Source organism: Saccopteryx leptura, chromosome 3 (genome assembly GCF_036850995.1).
Source record: "Saccopteryx leptura isolate mSacLep1 chromosome 3, mSacLep1_pri_phased_curated, whole genome shotgun sequence".
In the NCBI taxonomy this organism is placed as follows: Eukaryota; Metazoa; Chordata; class Mammalia; order Chiroptera; family Emballonuridae; genus Saccopteryx; species Saccopteryx leptura.
In genome coordinates, this window is record NC_089505.1 from 343,565,878 (window position 1) to 343,586,288 (window position 20,411).

Below are 20,411 nucleotides of genomic sequence, written 5' to 3' on the forward strand. Positions count from 1 at the left end.
CAAAACATTTGTTCTATACAGAGGCTGTTCTTTACATACGAGTATAAAACACACTTGTCAGTTCTACTCACTGTTTGCCAAAACTAGTTTCATGACCATAGTTCAGAAGTTAATATGTGATTCACATGGACTACTATACAAAGCACTTAGGAGAACTAAAATGGAGCCAATCTCAAACATGTTTTTTTTTTTTTTTCTTTTTTATTAAGTGAGAGGCAGGAAGGCAGAGACAGACTCCCATGTGCACACCTAGACTGGGATCCACCTAGCAAGCCCCCCACCAGGTGGTATTCTGCCCATTGCTGCTGCTCCATTGCTTGGCAACCAAGCCATTTTTGTGCCTGAGGTGAGGCCATGGAGCCATCCTCAGTGCCAGAGGCCAAGCTTACTTGAACCATTTAAGCCATAGCTGCAGGAGGGGAAGAGAAAGAGAGAGATAGTGAGGGGGAGAGGAGGAGAAGGCAGATGGTCACTTCTCCTAGGACTTCCACACGCCAGGCCAATGCTCTACCTCTGAGCCAACTGGCCAGAGCCCTCAAACATGTTTCATAATAAAAATGTGCAGGTTCTTGAGCCCTACCCTTCAACCCTGGAATCAGGATCTCTGAAGTATAGATGGAAGAAATGTGCATTTTAAAAAATGTTTCACAGCAGATTCTCATTATCAACAGGAAGCAACTGCTGTGAACAAGAAGTGCTTTTAAAATAGAGGAAAAGCATCACTTCTTGGCCTTTTGGCTAAGATCAAGTATAAAATAGAGGAAAAGCAACAATTAGATCGTTGGATTTAAGACTGGCTGCAGTGTTGGCAATGTATTAAAGAGGGAAGAAACTATGTAGAAGCAGAGAGATTTCATGTCACACACATAGGTTTCAATGAGCAAACATAAAAGCATGCGTTTATGTATCATAGTATGTTAGCAAGACGAGCTCAGTCTGAAAGCCTAACAACGTTATAGTTTCAGAATCTTCTCCTCATCCCCTCCCCACCACTTCCTTCCTTCCTTGACTCCCCAGAAGAACAGTAGGGTAGGCATAAAGTGGCTGCCAACCAGACCAGTCCTTGTTTACTTACTTCAGTAAATGTTTTGCATGTTACTGCAGCAGTGTGGGTTGTAGAGCCAGCTCAGCACCCATGAGTCTCGGGAAGGGAGTGAAACATGGGCAGGTGGGTGTGGCCTGCGACTCTGGAGAGCTTGCTAGAAGGGGTCAAACTTTTCTTCATGCCTGTTATGGCAGCACAGAACTCGTTAAATGGCTATGTCTGCTGCCTTCTAGAAAGACCGGTAGTTAAAAGAGTAGAACTGCACTGGGAGAAAATGACCTGTGCATGATTCTTTTGAAAAATAAACCTATCTGGTCAGTACTGGATTATTTAGATTGATAATCCAGATTGTGTTTCTCCTCCATACATCTGCCTGGATTCTGGCTGATTCACCTGACATTTTTTTTTTAATTATTTTTATTTATTTATTTATTCATTTTAGAGATGAGAGAGAGAGAGAGAGAGAAGAGGGGAGGAGCAGGAAGCATCAACTCTCGTATGTGCCTTGACCAGGCAAGCCCAGGGTTTTGAACCAGCGACCTCAGTGTTCCAGGTCGATGCTTTATCCACCGCGCCACCACCAGTCAGGCTCACCTGACATTATTAACATCTCTCCCACCTGGTGATTGGGATGGGGAGGTGGGGAGTTAGGGAACCACTATATACTTTGGGAAGAGCAATAGGTTATTTTCCTTTCAAATATTATGCTCAACATGTATCAGTCTGCTGCTCATATACCATAGCTGAAACAAGTGGAATATGGCTAGGGACTTGGCATTGCTGCCCAGTACTTTCTCTGAGATGGGTGGCCTTATACACAGGCTCTCTTTTATTGCTGTGATTCATTTTGGGTTTTTTTTTTTTGAGAGGAGGGGAGATAGACTGACTCATACATGCGCCCCAACCAGGATCCACCCGGTGACCCCACTTGAGGCCTCTGCTCTGCCCATCTTGGGCCCATGCTCCAACTGAGCTATTTTTAGCACCTGAGGCAGAGGCTCCACTGAGCTGTCCTCAGCACCTGGGGTTGATGTGCTGAGAGATGAAGAGAGATGAAGAGAGACAGAGAGAGAAGGAGGAGGGGGAAGGGTGCAGAAACAGATGGTTCCTTCTCCTGTATGTTCTGACCAGGAATCGAACCTGGGACATCCACACACCAGGTCGACACTCTACCACTGAGCCAACTGGCCAGGGCCCATTTTGTCTTGTATTGAGTAAAAGGCGAAAGATTTATGCGATCTGAAGAGAAACCAGAGTATTGTCTTGTATTGAGAGAGCCCAGGATTCAGTTTTCCTCCAACAGAAAAAAAAAAAAGGCAAACGAACAAAAACACCTAATTACCAGCTCTAGATTGAAGCTAGAAACTGGCATTTTAGCAACAGGTTCAGGTTTTTCCTAAACTATTTTGTTCTTTCTTTCCTTTTTTGCATTTACATTTTTCTAATATAATTTTTAAAAAAAAAAACAGAGCAAAGATAGGGAAATTATTTCTAGTACATTCTAATTTAAAACCTCTCCAAAATGTAACTAATATTATATATCTTTAAGATATTTAATATTAATCCTAAAACTGATGTTAAAATAAAGCATTTACTATATACAACACATCCAAATGTTTTACTTATCAGCTTTTGTAGATTAACAATATGATATATCAAAACTCTGTTTAATAACACAAATAAGAAGTAGCAACATGTAAGGACCTAATATAAAATTAAGAGAAAAGTGGGACCATGTTGGAGAGGAAGAGTCTGGAAAGATAGACAGAGGGTAGACTGCTTCCTGTCCCATCTGTAGAAACACACACTCTCCCACAATCCCAGAGTACAGGCAGTAGAAAGGGAAAGAAACTTGTGGTAGACAGAAATCTGTAGTAGAAAGGGAATGTAAATGTTTGTCTTCATAACACTCTTCTTTGGGGTTTATGAGCGTATATTTATTTATGTTTATTTAGTGAGCACGAGAGACAGAGATAGACAGGACAGGGTGAGAGATGAGAAGCATAAACTTGCAGTTGCAGCACCTTGGTTGTTCATTGACCCAGTGACATAGGGTCATGTCTATGATCCCATGGTCAAGCCATTAACCCTGTGTTCAAGCTGGAGAGCTCAAGCTGGCGACCTCGAGGTTTTGAACCTGGGTCCTCAGCATTCCAGGTCAACACTCTATCCACTCTGCCACCACCTGGTCAGGCAATCCTAAAGATTTTTTTTTAATTTTTATTTATTTATTTTTTTACAGGGACAGAGAGAGAGTCAGAGAGAGGGATAGATAGGGACAGACAGACAGGAACGAAGAGAAATGAGAAGCATCAATCATCAGTTTTTTGTTACGACTCCTTAGTTGTTCATTGATTGCTTTCTCATATGTGCCTTGACCGTGGGCCTTCAGCTGACCGAGTAACCCCTTGCTGGAGCCAGCAACCTTGGGTCCAAGCTGGTGAGCTTTTTTTGGCTTAAGCCAGATGAGCCCGCGCTCAAGCTGGCAACATCGGGGTCTCGAACCTGGGTCCTTTCGCATCCCAGTCCGACACTCTATTCACTGTGCCACCACCTGATCAGGCAATCCTAAAGATTTTTAAAGCTCTGTTAAGTTTTCTGAACTTTGGACATAAATTGCAAAACCTTTTGGCTCTTCTTCAATGAGATAAATAAAGCTGACCCAAAATCAGAAGCTGACACATCCCAGGTATAGAGTATTGGGGGCTGTAATTATATAACTGTAATTATAATCTTTGATAGGATATAAAAATAGTCCTGAAAAAATTTTCTGGCAAGTTGATGTTAGCTCTTGTGAACTAAATTTCTATGATAATTCTTAGTGATGGCACTCCGGGATCCTTGCTTGATTACCTGTATATGTTATTTCTGAAAAGTGTGGTAGTTAACATTTTTAAGACAGTTTCAAATTGAGAAAAAGTTACTTGGTTTTAGTAAGGTTTGTAATGATTATACACAAGGTTGGCATCTACTAAAGGGAAATTTGTTTTTAATCAGTATTAAGCTCTTTCCCATTCTATTGAAAGGCCATATTAAATTTTTCTATGCTTCAGTGTTTTGATCATGGTTGTGTCCAAATAACAACATATATACTCTTCCTCTCTGTGGTAATTTTGGCATAGGCGAGAGTTCCACAAGATAAGAAGTTTAAATGCTAGCATAACACTTTTAGTGGAAAAAGGAACACTGAGACTTTATTGATTCTATCAGTGATTCTGCTTATCACATCAGACATTTGAGTGCTGACATTTCTATCCCGTTAAATAGTTGCCAATAGATATCACATGAGACAACTTTCTTTGAGAAAGGAAAAAGAGGTAAAGATTTTCCCAAACAAAAGCTGAGGGATTTCATCACCACTAGATCTGCCTTACAAAAAAATGCTAAAAGGAATTCTTCAGGCTGAAATAAAAGCACGCCAAATTAGTAACACAGAAACATACAAAAATATAAATCACACTGGTAAAGGTAAGTATCGATAGATAGTCAAATTCAGAATATTCTAAAACTTTAATATGGTGGTGTGTTAATTGCTTAACTCTATTAAAAAGGTAAAAGGGTAAAAGTTTAAAAATAACTATGGTTACATAATTTTTTAATGAATAAACAATATAAAAAGAGGTTAACTGATATCAAAAACATAAAATGGGCAGAAGTAGAAGAGTAGAGTCTTTTATGCTATTGAAATTAACTTATCAGCCTAAGAAAAGACTGTTATAGGATGTTTTATTTGGTAACACACCACCACAATATAGCAAACACCTATAAAAGATACCCAAAAGATAAAAAGAAGGTAAGCAAAGCATTCCACTGTAGAAAATCATTAATTAAAAAGAAAAAGGAAGGGCCCTGGCCGGTTGGCTCAGTAGTAGAGCATCGGCCTGGCGTGCAGGAGTCCTGGGTTCGATTCCCGTCCAGGGCACACAGGAGAAGCATCCATCTGCTTCTCCACCCCTCCCCTCTCCTTCCTCTCTGTCTCTCTCTTCCCCTCCCGCAGCCAAGGCTCCATTAGAGCAAAGTTGGCCCGGGCGCTGAGGATGGCTCTATGGCCTCTGCCTCAGGCACTAGAATGGCTCTGGTTGCAACAGAGCAATGCCCCAGATGGGCAGAGCATTGCCCCCTGGTGGGCGTGCTGGGTGGATCCCGGTCAGGCGCATGCAGGAGTCTGTCTGACTGTCTCCCCATTTCCAACTTCAGAAAAATACAAAAAAATTAAAATAAAAAAAAAGAAAAAGGAAGGAATCAAAGAACTACATAACCCCCCCTCCCAAAAGAGTAAGGTGGCATCAGTAAGTCTTTATCAAATCTTTACCTATTCAAATGTAAATGGGTTAAATTCTCAAATTAAAAGGCATAGAGTGAATGGAATAAAAAATAGGACCCAACTATATGTAGCACACATGTGACTCACTTCAGCTTTATGGATACACATGGGCTAAAAATGAAGGGACAGAGAGCAAGGGTAGCTATACTAATAGCGGAAAAAATAGACTTTAAGTCAAAAATTGTAACGAGACAAAAAAAAGTCATTATAAAAAGATTAAAGTGTTAATTTATCAAGAAAATATAAAAATCATAAATATAGATGCACCCAACTTTGGAGCACTTAAATATCCTAATATTATATAAATTATAATAGTATTATTGTTTTATTGTTAATAAAATATTAAATCTAAAAGGAGAAATACAGTATAACAGGGAAATTTAATACCCCCCTTTCAACAATGAGTGGATCATGACTACAACTTTCAATATATTGGGTATAAAAAGAATGTACCTCAACATAATAAAGTTATGTCACTTTCATACATATGGCATATATATGGCAAGCCCATGTAAATATCACAGTGAATGGTGAAATGTGGAAAAGCTTTTCCTCTAAGATCAGGAAGATGACGAGACCGCCTGCCACTGTCACCACTCCTATTCAACATAGTACTAGAAGTGTTAGCCAGAGCATTTAAGCAAGACAGAAATAAAATGCATCCAAATTGGAAGAAGTAACATTGTCTTTATTGGCAGATGATATATGGTCTTATATAGAGAAAATCCTAAAGACTCCATGAAAAGACTGTGAGGGCATTATGCTAAGTCAGGGGTCAGGAACCTTTTTGGCTGAGAGAGCCATGAACGCCACATATTTTAAAATGTAATTCCGTGAGAGCCATACAATATGTTTAACACTAAATACAAGTAAATGTGTGTATTTTATGTAAGACCAACACTTTTAAAGTACAATAAGTCTCTGAATTCTTTTTAATAATGTTGTTATACTGTTGCTAACCAATGATGAATAAAGTACTTCTTACCATTAATGCACTTCTGGTGCTGCATGGTTTTGCTGATGGCTTCGTAGTCTGGTTGATACATGGTGAGGTTAAGCTTCATGCAGGTATTGAGACTTCCATCTGTTAAACGTGATTGTAGGTTGGTCTTAACATTCTTTAGATATGAGAAAGACTGCTCACATGCATATGTAGAGCCAAACGTTGTTAGTACAGCAATACTCACATGCTGCAGTGTGTGGTACGTGACGGGAAGCACGTTCTAAGTTTTGACAATCAGTTGGTCTGTGGGTTGAAGTTTTTTCATTTCTCCCCACTTGTGTTTGCTCGCCAACTCTGCTTGCTGTCGTGCAAGTCTTTCCAAATCTTCATTCAGTTACTTGAATTTATTCATCCACGTGTTTGAGGCCTTCAGGTCAGCAGCTTGTAGCTCAAAATTTCTGATGGTGACACAGGGATGTAACTCAGGTCGGCGCTGTCCACTGCACACTCGTGTGGATGGGTGATGACTTAAAAAGACGAGTGCGCTCACGAAATTCTCCAAAGCACGCTTTGAATGACTGCAGGAGATTAGATGTGAAGCCCGCTAGCTGCTGGAGATCAAGATGTTGAGCAGGGTCACTTGCTGTGCATGCATCTTTAAACTCTCCCAGTTTTTCAAAGTGTAGTAAATGACCTGTTTCAATGTCGGGGATGAAGAGTTCCAGCTTGTTTTCAAATGCAAACACTGCTTGTTGAAGGGATAAGACTATATTTCCAATGCCTTTCATTTTCACATTGAGCTGGTTCAGATGTTCAGTAATGTCCATGAGATAGTAGAACTTCAGGAGTCACTCAGTGTTAGCTAACTCAGGATGCTCAATGTTTTTCATTTTAAGAAAAGTCCGGATTTCGCTCAGACAAGCCATGAAACAGCTGAGCACCTTCCCTCTTGACAACCAATGCACACTGCTGTGCAGAAGCAGACCAGGATAATTATTCCCAACTTCATCCAGCAGTGTTTTAAAGTGGCGATCATTTAAAGCTCGGGCAACAATAAAGTATACCACCCGAATGAACAGCGACATCACCTCTCCAAGCTGCGCGCCATATGTCTGAGCACAAAGCGCCTCCTAATGTAGGATGCGGTGAAAACTTAGGATGGGTCTCTTTTCATGTTCACGAGGAAGCGCTATGAATCCTCTGTTTTTCCCCACCATGCACGGAGCACCATCAGTACACACCGAAATAAGTTTACCCATCGGTAGGTTTTTCTTCTTTAGCAAACTCAGTGAAAGACTTGAATAAATCCTCCCCTCTTGTTGTTTCTTTCATAGGCAAAACAGCAAGACTTTCCTCACATAGTGTGTCACCTACAGCATACCTTACAATCATGCTGAACTGAGATAAATGGCTTACGTCTGTTGACTCATCCAAAGTGAGAGAAAAGAATGGTGCTGCATTTATGTCCTTCATTTGTGTTGCCTCAATTTGATTTGCCATCATGATGGTACAACCGTGAACAGTTCTTGCTGACAGAGGCATGTCTTTTATTCATTTAAATATCTTTTCTTATTCCAAAAAGTCATCAAAAAGTTCATTGGCAACATCAAGCATGTTTTGACATACTCCCCATCTGTGAATGGCTTTCTGTTTCTCACAATTGCTAAAGCACCAACAAAGCTAGCCGAATTCCAGTCACCTTGTTGGGTCCAAACACAGAGTTGTTGTTGACTAGCTTGCACTCTGCACAGTAGCTCTTGACATGCTTTCTTCCTGCTGTCCCCCACTGGATATTTCGATGCAAATGTAGTATGGCATGTGTCGTAGTGCCGCTTTATATTTGACCGTTTCATCAATGCAATTTTATCATTGCATATTAGACACACTGCAGAACCTGCTCTCTCCACAAAGGCGAATTCCTCTGTCCATTCCTGCTGAAAAGTACAATACTCCTCTTTTTTCTTTTAGCCATCTTCTTCGTCAAAAGGGTTTCTGCAATTAGCTAGCTGACTACTTGATTAAAAGGAGGGAAGTTTACTTCCTGACCTCACAACGACCCGTATATGTTAAGCATTATCCAATAAAAATTTGGTGTTGTCCCGGAGGACAGCTGTGATTGGCTCCAGCCACCCGCAACCATGAACATGAGCAGTAGGAAATGAATGGATTGTAATACATGAGAATGTTTTATATATATATTTTAAATTTTTTATTCATTTTTTAGAGAGGAGAGGGAGAGACAGAGAGAGAGAGGAGAGACAGAGAGAGAGAAGGGGAGGAGGAGCTGGAAGCATCAACTCCCATATGTGCCTTAACCAGGCAAGCCCAGGTTTCGAACCGGCGACCTCAGCATTTCCAGGTCAACACTTTATCCACTGTGCCACCACAGGTCAGGCGAGAATGTTTTATATTTTTAACGTTATTATTATTTTTTATTAAAGATTTGTCTGCAAGCCAGATGCAGCCATCAAAAGAGCCACATCTGGCTCGTGAGCCATAGGTTCCCGACCCCTTTACTAAGTGAAGTAAGCCAGACAAAGAAAGGCAAATACTATATGATCTCACTTATGTGTGGAATCTAAAAAAAGTTGAACACATAGAAATAGAGAGTAGAATAGTGGTTGCCAGGGGCTGGAGTTTGGAGAAATGGTGAGATGTTGCGCAAATGGTATAGACTTTCAATTTTAAGATCAATAAATTCTGTGGATTTAATTATAACATGGTGACTATAGTTAAAAATAATGTATTATATACTTGAAAGGTATAAGAGAGGTGAAGAGAGTGAACAGTAAATGTTTATACACAAAAAAATGGTAATTATATTAGTTACAGGTGTTAACTGAATTGTGATAATCATTTTGTAATATATACCAGTATTAAATCATCACATTGTATACTTTAGATTACACTATGTCATTTAAAAAAAAGAAGGAACCACCAACAATTCTTCTTCTAGGTATATAAGGGGAGATGAAACACGTATCTACAAAAAGTGCTGTACATAGATGTTCTTAGTGACATTATTTATATTAGCCAAAAAGTGGGAACAATCCAAATGCACATCAACTTATAAATGAGTAAAATGTGATATTATCCAAAAAGTGGAATATTATTTAGCAATAAAAAGGAATGAAGTACTAATACATGCTTGTAAAGCCAATAGCCGCGGCCACCATCACAGCAGCCTGGCCCGCGCAGGTTGCATTTGACTTGGACAAATGATAATGAAACAACGGAGCCAATAACTGGTGGGCCATTACTTTTAATTTTAGCTTGTACCTGGAGGGCAAGAAATACACAGTGGGAAAACACTTCCCTTTCCATTCAGGGCTCCCAAAGACACTGACTTATCCGAGTTTCCTAGAATCAAGGGTTTCTAGCTCACGAGGTTATTCACATCTGTTCCCCATCTCCTTCTCTCTGCACAAACTGGCTTCTTCTTCAGCACTCCATCATCTTGGCTACTTCTCCTCTTCACCACATGGCCTTTCTCTGCTTTCCCCCAGCATAGGCTCCTCTGCCCCATTTTATAGTCTAGAAATCAAAACCTTTAATCCAATATCCAAACAAGGAAGTCTGATACAAAGTCACTTATCTGAGGCATAATGGGATTCCTCATGAGAGTGTACCACCCACATCATGCAACAGTCAAGGGTATGGGGAAAAGCTTAGTCTTAAAACTAAGGCTTAGGCCAGGGGTCCCCAAACTTTTTACACAGGGGGCCAGTTCACTGTCCCTCAGACCATTGGAGGGCCAGACTATAAAAAAACTATGAACAAATCCTTTTGCACACTGCACATATCTTATTTTAAAGTAAGAAAACAAAATGGGAACAAATATAATATTTAAAATAAAGAACAAGTAAATTTAAATCAACAAGCTGACCAGTATTTCAATGGGAACTATGCTCCTGTCACTGACCACCAATGAAAGAGGTGCCCCTTCCGGAAGTGCAGTGGGGGCCGGATAAATGGCCTTAGGGGGGCCGCATGTGGCCCGCAGGCCTTAGTTTGGGGACCCCTGGCTTAGGCTATAATGACCCTGCCTGCTTTCAGCCTGTCCCCCACACCCAATGCAAACTATAAGCGAGCAAGCATATACATCATATTTACAAACTTATTTGACCAACAATTCTACAACATCAATAAGCTTCAGAAACATTAGGCTAAGTGAAAGAAGCCAGACACTAAAGATAGATATTGTATGATTCCATTTATATGAAATGTCTATTAAAGGCAAATCCAGCCTGACCAGGCGGTGTGCAGTGAATAGAGTGTCGGTCTGGGATGCAGAGGACCCAGGTTCGAAACCCCAAGGTCACTGGCTTGAGTAACAGGTCATCCGGCTTGAGCAAGGGCTCACCAACTTGAGCGTGGGGTCACCAGCTTGAGTGTGGGATCATAGACCTGATCCCCTAGTTGCTGGCTTGAGCCCAAAGGTTGCTGGCTTCAGCAAGGGGGTCACTGGCTTGACTGGAGCCCCCCCCCCCCCATCAAGACATGTGAGAAAGCAATCAATGAATAACTAAGGTGCTGCAACTATGAGTTGATGCTTTTCATTTCTCTTCTTTCTTGTCTGTCCCTCCATCTCTTTCTCTCTTTCTCTAAAAAATAAATTAATTAATAATAAAGGCAAATGCATAGACACAGAAAATAGATTAGTGGTTGCTTACAACTGAGGGTGGGAATGGGTAGTGACTGAAAATAGGTTAGAGGTTTCTTTTTGGGGTGATAGATATATTCAAAAATTAGATTTTGGTGATGGTTGAAGAACTGTGTAAACATACTAATAGCCATTGAATTATATAATTTTAACAGGTGAATTATATGGTTTTTAAATCAAGTTAATAAAAGTATTTTTTAAATGAGGCAAAGGGTTGCTGCTGGTGGAAGCACACATTATATATATATATATATATATATATATATATATATATATATATATTTTTTTTTTTTTTTTTTTTTTTTTTTTTTTTTTAAGGATGGCAGGGGTTGATGTGAATAGATAGGATATGGAGGAAGGAACAAGAGTAGAGAGAATAATAATACAACATAGAAGAATAAGTCTGGCAAATTATAGACAACAGACATCAGATTAAAATCAAGAGTTAATTTGGAGAGGCATTTACAGGAGTAAGGACTTCCTTCCTTTCCAGACAAAATATGGAGATGAAGTTGTAGATTGAAGAGGAAAAGGGAAGAAAAATGAGAGTGTTCATAGGTGATGGCCTGTGATTTTCTGAGTCATAAAGTAGATGAAGTTACATGCTTGAGTGATAAATTTGGCAATTTGAGAAAATGGTGTTGGTTCAGACAACAAATGTGAAGAACAAAAAAGAAACCGATTACCTGAGTAAAGGGATTTTTAAGCCATTAACAAATTAGCTGAGTTTAAATCAATAGTAAAGCACTGAGGCCCTGGCTGGTTGGCTCAGCGGTAGAGCGTCAGCCTGGTGTGCAGGAGTCCCGGGTTCAATTCCCGGCCAGGGCACACAGGAGAGGCACCCATCTGCTTCTCCACCCCTTCCCCCTCCTTCCTCTCTGTCTCTCTCTTCCCCTCCCGCAGCGAGGCTCCATTGGAGCAAAGATGGCCTGGGCACTGGGGATGGCTCTGTGGCCTCTGCCTCAGGCGCTGGGATGGCTCTGTGTCCTCTGCCTCAGGCTCTAGAATGGCTCTGGACGCAGCAGAGCGACGCCCCAGGGGCAAAGCATGGCCCCCTGGTGGGCATGCCGGGTGGATCCCGGTCGGGCGCATGTGGGAGTCTGTCTGACTGCCTCCCCGTTTCCAGCTTCGGAAAAAAATGAAAAAAAAAAAAAATAGTAAAGCACCGAATAATCAAGGTTATACATTTTTTCTCCAGCAGCTCTAGATTTCCATGAAGTAGAAGTGGAAAAAAGAAAAAGATTAACTGTCTAAAAAACTGTATTTGAACAGGTTCCTGCTAAGGTTGGAAATACATAAATGTGTCAATTTAATCAAGTATAAAATACTCAAACACTTTTGAATATTATTATCACAAACTAAATGACAAATTTCAAGATGTAAAACATGTTAGAGAAAAATGTTAATTAGTTAATCAGGCTTTAAGTCATTGAAATTTGGTATTGAAAGCCTATTGAGCCTGACCGGGCAGTGGCACAGTGGATAGAGCGTCAAACTGGGATGCAGAAGACCCAGGTTCGAGACCCCAAGGTCGCCCGTTTGAGCGCAGGCTCATCTGGTTTGAGCAAAGCTCACCAGCTTGGACCCAAGGTTGCTGGCTTGAGCAAGGGGTCACTCGGTCTGCTGAAGGCCCATGGTCAATGCACACATGAGAAAGCAATCAATGAACAACTAAAGTGTCGCAATGAAAAACTGATGATTGATGCTTCTCATCTCTCTTCGTTCCTGCCTCTGTCTCTCTCTCTGACTCTCTCTATGTTGGGCAGATAAAATATATTATGCTCACTTTGTTAAAGATGGCACTGCCCAGATGGAAGTCCGTCTCCCAGGTGATGATACTAGTTGCCCTTATGCTTGGAATGGGTGTAATTATATTAATGTGTGTTGGGGGCGGGCTGTGGGCAGGCAGGATCCTTGTAACCTGGGGCTTGGTTTTAGGACTAAGCCTTTCCCACCCTTTTTGATGTGGGGTGGTGCAATCCCATCATGCCTCAGATAAGTGACTTTGTATTAGAGCAGTGGTCCCCAACCTTTTTTGGGCCACGGACCAGTTTAATGTCAGAAAATATTTTCATGGACTGGCCTTTAGGGTGGGACAGATAAATGTATCACGTGAACAAGACAAGCGTCAAGAGTGAGTCTTAGATGGATGTAACAGAGGGAATCTGGTCATTTTTTAAAAATAAAACATAGTTCAGACTTAAATATAAATAAAACAGAAATAATGTAAGTTATTTATTTCTCTGCGGACCAGTACCAAATGGCCCACGGACCGCTACTGGTCCGTGGCCCGGGGGTTGGGGACCACTGTATTAGAACTTCCCTATTTTGTATATTGGATTAAAGGTTTTGATTTCTGCACTATAAAGTGGGGCAGACCAGGAGCTTGCTCTCTCTTGGTTCCTGAGATTAGCATTAGAGAGCAGAGTAAGGGCACGTGGAGGAAGGAGAGGCAGCCAAGATGGCAGAGTGCTGCAAGAGAAGCCAGTTTGTGCAGAGAGAAGGAGATGGGAAACAGAGGTGAATAAGGCTGGTAAGCTAGAAACCTTTGATTCTAGGAAACTCGGATAAAGTCAGTAGCTTTGTGAGCACTGAATGAGTGGGTTTTGGAGCCCAGTGTGTGTTTTTACTTGTCCGCCGGGTGCAAGCTAGGATTAAAGATGATGGCCCACCAGCTTTTGGCTCCGTTGTTTCATTACCATCTGTCCAAATCCAATGCGAACCTGCATGGGTCAGGCTGCTGTGATGGTGGCCTTGGCCACTGTCTTTACACTCTGTAAAAAAAAAAAAGAAAAAGAAAAAAGCGCCTATTGAGCCTCCCTGAGATCGTAGAAGCAGTGCTGAACATGGTAATGCTTCCTTATCAAATGGAAACCTCAGAACTCAGAAAAACCAGGAGCCACTTATCATTATACCAAATGGGTTCAAAAGACGTACAGAGGGAAGTCAGGAGCAGTGCTGTCCCAAACAGCGTCTCTCAACACATAGATATGCTTATTCCTGAGTCCTTTCTCACAAACTTTGTGAATTACATTCTGGAGTACAGCTCAAGCATTTTATAGTTTTAACTAGGCATAAAGGTGATGCTGACTTTAATTAGAATGGCGAAGTTTGTCAAACTTTGTAAGAATGTAAGCTGAAAACAGTTATGGTAGGGAAAAGCTCAAGACAAAAAGGGGTAAGGGGAAGTCTTTTTCATGGTTCGGCAGGAAACCATGAAAGAGCTATAAACAGACGTGAACGGAAGGGAATAACTAGATCTCACGTGAAACAAAATCGGGTAGTAAATGTCTGTCGAAAGTCATCGCAGTTTCTTCCTAAAGGAGGATCAGGTTGAACACTCAAGTCTTGAGTTACCTTGCGTTACAGAACCAGATTCCCGGAATTTCAAACTCCAGCAACAGTTCACAATACCACAACGAACCTGAAACGTGGCTCTCAAGGCTTTGCTCTACGAAGATGGTCGCATAAGGCTTCCTAAGAAGCATTTTATGGTTTTAATTTAACTAGGACTGCAGTTTTACCTTAAAACTAACCTTCCCATTTTTCTCCTCTCCACCCTGCCCCTCAAATTACAGGCTGCAAAAAGTTTCATGTGGATTGTGCGCCACACACACACACCAAAGAGAAACTTTTTGACACTCCTCTTCTAGGTCCCCAAAGTCTCCATAGCTCCAGCAGAACCTCCCCTGGGCTATTTTCATTCTCAGCTTAGCCCTGCGGCTCCAAGGCCCGGCCTCCACCCACTTCGCCAGCAGTCCTGAAAGTCCGGTGGGGTCAGGCCAGGCGGGGCGGGGCGGGTACGGAGGATCGGGCTGCTCCATTGTAGCAGGCGGGGGGGGGGGAGCACAGAGGACCACTCCGACTTCCTCCAAAGTCTCCAGCTTCCAAACCGTGCATGTGTTCTAGGTAGAATATACGTACTTCCAAACCTAAGTTTTACCTGTCGTGGCGTTTGAATGCATGGAAAAAGTTTTCAAAACTTTTGTTCGGCCTCTGCTCCCCCGGCGCGTTGTTTCCTGATAGTTCGCCCCGGGACCACGCTAGGAACGCCCTCTCCCCCTCCCCGCCTGGCATCCAGGCTGCGGGGCCACCGCCCCCTGTGTCGGGTTGGCGGCCCGGGCGCGCTCCAAACGGCTGCTGCTGCGGGAACCCTCGGCCCCCTCGGCTCCTACCCGGAGGCAGCATGGACTACCTGACCACGTTCACCGGGAAGAGCGGGCGCCTTCTACGGGGCACGGCCAACCGCCTCTGGGGCTTCGCGGGTGGCGGCGAAGCCCGGCAGGTGCGCTTCGAAGACTACCTGAGGGAGCCGGCCCCGGGGGACCCCGGGGGCGGGTCGCCGCCCCACCGGCCCCCGGCGCTGTCCGACCCGGAAGGACCCGGTGAGCCCAGCTTCCCTTCGCGTCCCGCGTGGCGGATCCGGGCTGAGGCTGGGGTCAGGCGGCGGTCTGGGCGCCGGGTGGGTGCGTGGCCCGGCCGGGCGGCGGACGAGCGCTGGGCGGGCAGGGGTCGCGTGCGGCCGCGGTGGGGCGGGGCGGGGAGGACGTCCCGCTGGGGACTGGAAACTTTCTGCCGCCCGCGTCGCTCTTCCTGCTCTGCTCGTCTGCTCTGCTCTTCTGTTCTGCTCTTCTGCTCGCTTCACCTCGAGTCCACTTTCTTTACCCCGCCAAGTGTTTCAAGGGTTTGATCCTCCCCACTGGGAGGTGGATATCAGACCAGTTGTGACGCCCGTCTTTTTCATCTCAGGTTGCTAAGGCCGCTGCGCCTGTTTTGGGTTTGGGTCTGTGTTTTTGGTGTTTGCCAACTGTTAAGAGTTCACGTCGGCTCTGAATTCCATGAAGAAGAAAATGCTTCTCTTAAACTGGAACCTATTTGATTTTGTTCCTTGTATTTCGAAAGGCTGTGTGTTGTCTTGAGGTGGCAGAACCTAGAAACTCTTTTCTCAGTTACCATGTATACTGACTGCTATGCTAATTTTCTTTAATCATAGGGTCTTCGTACCATTTCCCTTTTTTTTAAGTCCGTCATAATGGTATGATATTGTTATCTTACGGCATTTTATTTTATTTTTTAATTTTTTGTTTCTAAGTAGATCTTTTTATTATTTTTTTATTTTTCTATTTTTTATTTTTATTTTTTCTGTATTTTTCTGAAGCTGGAAACGGGGAGAGACAAGTCAAACTCCCGCATGCGCCCAACCGGGATCCACCCGGCACGCCCACCAGGGGCGATGCTCTCTCTGTCTCGACCAGAGCCACTCTAGCGCCTGGGGCAGAGGCCAAGGAGCCATCCCCAGCGCCCGGGCCATCTTTGCTCCAGTGGAGCCTCGGCTTCGGGAGGGGAAGAGAGAGACAGAGAGGAAGGAGAGGGGGAGGGGTGGAGAAGCATATGGGCACCTCTCCTCTGTGCCCCTGCTGGGAATCGAACCCGGGACCTCTGCACGCCAGGCCGACGCTCCACCACTGAGCCAACCGGCCAGGGCCTCTAAGTAAATCTTTAAAGCTTAGTTTTTTTTTAACTTTTTATTTACTTTTTTAGATTTTATTTATTCTTATTAGAGAGAGAGAGATGGAGAGATAGAGAACAGGGGGAGGAGCAGGAAGCATCAACTCCAATATGTGCCTTGACCAGGCAAGCCCAGGATTTTGAACCGGTGACCTCAGCATTCCAGGTCTACGCTTTGTCCGCTGCGCCACCACACGTCAGGCCTATCTTACGGCATTTTAAAAAGCACTTGGTGAAGTATTAGCGTAATGCATGTGGTGACGTTTCCAATATTGTTGACTTTCTCTAAGTCACTGATTTTCAACTTTTTTCATCTCTCATGGTGTATACACATACTGCTTAGATTCCATGGTACGGCCCACAAACAGTTTTGGTTTTTTTTTTGTTTTTTTTTTTTCTGATCTAACAACAACAAAAAAGGTATAATTTTGATGTATTAACACCGGACAGTTATTGTTGAGTTGGCAGTTGTCATATCTTTATTTGACAGTCTTGAGGGAAAGAGTTCAGTACCCCTGACTAAGTAGTCATGTATTTATTTCGTGCTTTAAAGATTCTTGCAGCAAGCACACCGGGTGAAAACTGCTGCTCTAAGTTAAGTGGCATTTATATCGTTTTATTTTGTTGCATGGTTTAGTAAGCATTTTGACAGTATGCATGATTATATGAGCATTAGAGTTTAGAAAATAGAGAAAAGCACAAAGAATATAACTCCGCATCCCGCCATTTATCTTACAGCAGTGAAACAGTGAGGACATCTGTTGATGTGTGTGTGTCTGTGTGAGACTTAACCTTTTGAAAAAACTTGAATATTAAAATATTTTAATATGACCCTCCCCCCTTATTTTATTCAGTGAAGGGAGGGGAGGCTTACTTCTGCACATGCCCCAACCGGGATCCACCCTGCAAGCCCACTAGGGAGGGAGGATGCGCTCTGTTGCTGAGCAACCGAGCTCTTCTTAACGCCTTAAATGAAGGCCATGGAGCCATTCTCGAGCCGAGGGCCAACTCCATCCAATCAAGCCATGGCTGCAGGAGAACAGAGGGGGTGGGGTAGAGAAATCGATGGGCGCTTCTCTTGTGTGTCCTGACTGGAATCGAACTTGGAACATCCACATGCCAGGCTGACTCTGTACCACCATGCTAACTGGCCAAGGCCAACATGACCCCCTTTAATCATTTTCTTCTTTACATAAAATATGTTGTCATCAGAATTTTTGTTTATGGAATTTCATAAACAAAATTTCTGTTTATGAAAAAGGGAGATACTTTGTTTCTATTTTGAAGAATATTAACTAGATGCAGAATTTCCTCGTTAAAGGTGGGACCAGGGATGAAGGCTGGAACTTTAAAGTATTTGAATAAAAGATTTTTAAAAAAATTTATGCCCTGGCCGGTTGGGCTCAGCGGTAGAGCGTCGGCCTGGAGTGCGGGGGACCTGGGTTTGATTCCGGGCCAGGGCACATAGGAGAAGCGTCCATTTGCTTCTCCACCCCCCCCCCTTCTTCCTCTCTGTCTCTCTCTTCCCCTCCCGCAGCCAAGGCTCCATTGGAGCAAAGATGGCCCGGGCGCTGGGGATGACTCCTTGGCCTCTGCCCCAGACGCTAGAGTGGCTCTCTGTCTCTCCCCGTTTCCAGCTTCAGAAAAATACAAAAAAAAAAAAAAAAAAAAAAATTGTCATCAGTTGTCTAATTAAAAACAACTGATATGCCGCCAGCCCTTAGATAAATGGAGAATTCAGAAATATGTTGTGTAATTTAATGAGGAAAACATAAGATCAATATTTTAATAAATATGCCCAACATATACATCTGATTCATTCATTCAAAAACATTTATTGAACACACTACTATAGCTAAAACTGTCCTTCAGAGTTGCAGCTTCAAAGTACTATATTAATTCCTCTTCTACTGAAGATGCTTATGAATTCATCACACATTCTTTATTTTTATTTTTTAATTAGATTTATTGGAGTGGCATTTGTTACTAACATATAAGGTGTACAATTTCATAATACATCATCTGTATATTGCATTGTGTGCTTCTAGTCCCCTTCTATCACCATATATTTGACAATATTCATGGTGTCCCCAAACTTCTGAAACAAATTAGAGAGCCCTTGTGATGTCACAGTTATGACCATGAGTCAGTTGGGCAGGTACATCCTAGCATTTACTTGCTGAAAGACTTTGTAAAAGTTACTTGATCCTTTTGGCCTGTCTTTTCTTGTTTGTAAATGAATTTAATTGGATAATCTCAAAGTTTCTTGATTTCAGAGCTTTTTCATTTGAAACAGAACTAGTGAAAATGATGGGCAATAAAGCTAGAAAACAGCACTTGGGGTTAAAATGTTGTAGGTCTCTGAAGTTCTGAAGGCAGCTTAAGAAATAAGTGCCTAAATAATAATTTGATCACCCTCTGCTATTGGAGTAAGTACAACTTCCTAAAATTGACTCCTTTGAGAGGCACATGGATATATATATACAGGTAAAAATCAATGGTTATTATTAACTTCTAGCCAGCCTTCTCTTTAAAATGAGAACTGCTCTTTTCTTTGCAGCTGCTTACTATACATGGTTTAGGCTGTAGGGTTTTTCTTTGCAGTTTGTGTCCTTCAGAGTGTCAGTCTAAAGGATTTCTTCTGCTCTTGTTTGAGATTTTTGTAACAGTTGCCAAAGTTTCCAGTTGTAGGTCACCCTTCCTTCAGTTCTTTAAAATGTCCTTGTTTTGTAGCAGTATTTCTTGTACAGACTCATTACCACACTTGTAGATTGGCTGCACTTCAGTATCCTGTTTGTAGTTACTGATCTTGTTTCTTATCTCTTACCAATTCATGTTTAGTAATGATGTTGATAAAATATATAGTTTTACTGTTGACAGATGATAAGAATGGACTTGATAAAACTTTGGTCAAATGTTTCTGATTTTACTCTTTCTATAAACAAACCACTTACTGGACTGTTAGTATTACTTTTTACTCCCTCCAAGGTAGCTGCTTTTGCACTTACTAGCTTAATTTTTTTAACGTATTGATCAGAGAGAGATAAGTACTGATTTGTTGTTCTCATTTATGTATCCATTGGTGATTCCTATATGTGCCCTGACTGGAGATCAAACTCACAATCTTGGCATATCAGGACGATGCTCTAACCCAGTGGTCCCCAACCTTTTTTGGGTCACGGATTGGTTTAATGTCAGAAAATATTTTCACGAACTGGCCTTTAGGGTGGGACGGATAAATGTATCATGTGACCAAGACAAGCATCAAGAGTGAGTCTTAGACGGATGTAACAGAGGGAATCTGGTCATTTTTAAAAAATAAAACATTGTTCAGGTTTAAATATAAATAAAATGGAAATAATGTAAGTTATCGGTCCGCGGCCCGGGGGTTGGGGACCACTGCTCTAACCCAGTGATCGGCAAACTCGTTATTCAACAGAGCCAAATATCAACAGTACAAAGATTGAAATTTCTTTTGAGAGCCAAATGTTTTAAACTTAAACTATTCAGGTAGGTAGGTACATTCCTTATCGAGGTAGCACCTGCACATAGTATTTTGTAGAAGAGCCACACTCAAGGGGCCAAAAAGCGGCATGTGGCTTGGCTTGCGAGCTGCAGTTTGCTGACCAGGACTCTAACCAACTGAACTACCTGGCCAGGGCCTGCTCTTATCAGCTTTTTAATGTTGGTTGACTCCAACATTGTATATAGTCCCCTCAAGAGAAACATAATTGGGACTTATACACATTAAGGAGCTTATCACACTATTGCTCTGGTTAATAACAATTACAAAGAAAAAGTCTTATGGTACAATTATTGCTTCTTCTTAGAGTGAATTATTTGATTTAAAAATTATATTTAAATTCTATTTAAATTTTCTTTTAATTTACTTTTTGTAATACCGTATCTTTCAGTGGGAAATGACAAG

General features: G+C 42.2%; 1 protein-coding gene and 1 long non-coding RNA gene across 3 annotated transcripts in view; one reads left to right on the top strand and one right to left on the bottom strand.

Moving 5' to 3' along the window:
- The window catches only part of OXR1 (oxidation resistance 1), a 507,670-nt gene that overhangs the window by 395,284 nt on the left and 91,975 nt on the right, over window positions 1-20,411 (top strand). The window contains exon 1 of one of the 2 annotated variants that reach the window (XM_066379349.1): window positions 15,039-15,360. The exons of the other annotated variant lie outside the window; for it this stretch is intronic. Within the exon in view, the coding sequence (XP_066235446.1) occupies window positions 15,162-15,360 (199 nt within the window). The 5' untranslated portion in view covers window positions 15,039-15,161. Of the gene's footprint in view, window positions 1-15,038; window positions 15,361-20,411 lie in introns of those variants that run through there. 2 annotated transcript variants of the gene reach the window in all.
- LOC136401309 (uncharacterized) lies at window positions 1,082-14,710 on the bottom strand. The gene is made up of 3 exons (XR_010750496.1): window positions 14,333-14,710; window positions 13,648-13,749; window positions 1,082-1,227 (listed from the first exon to the last, which is right to left on the bottom strand). It is a non-coding gene; the product is annotated as an uncharacterized lncRNA (long non-coding RNA).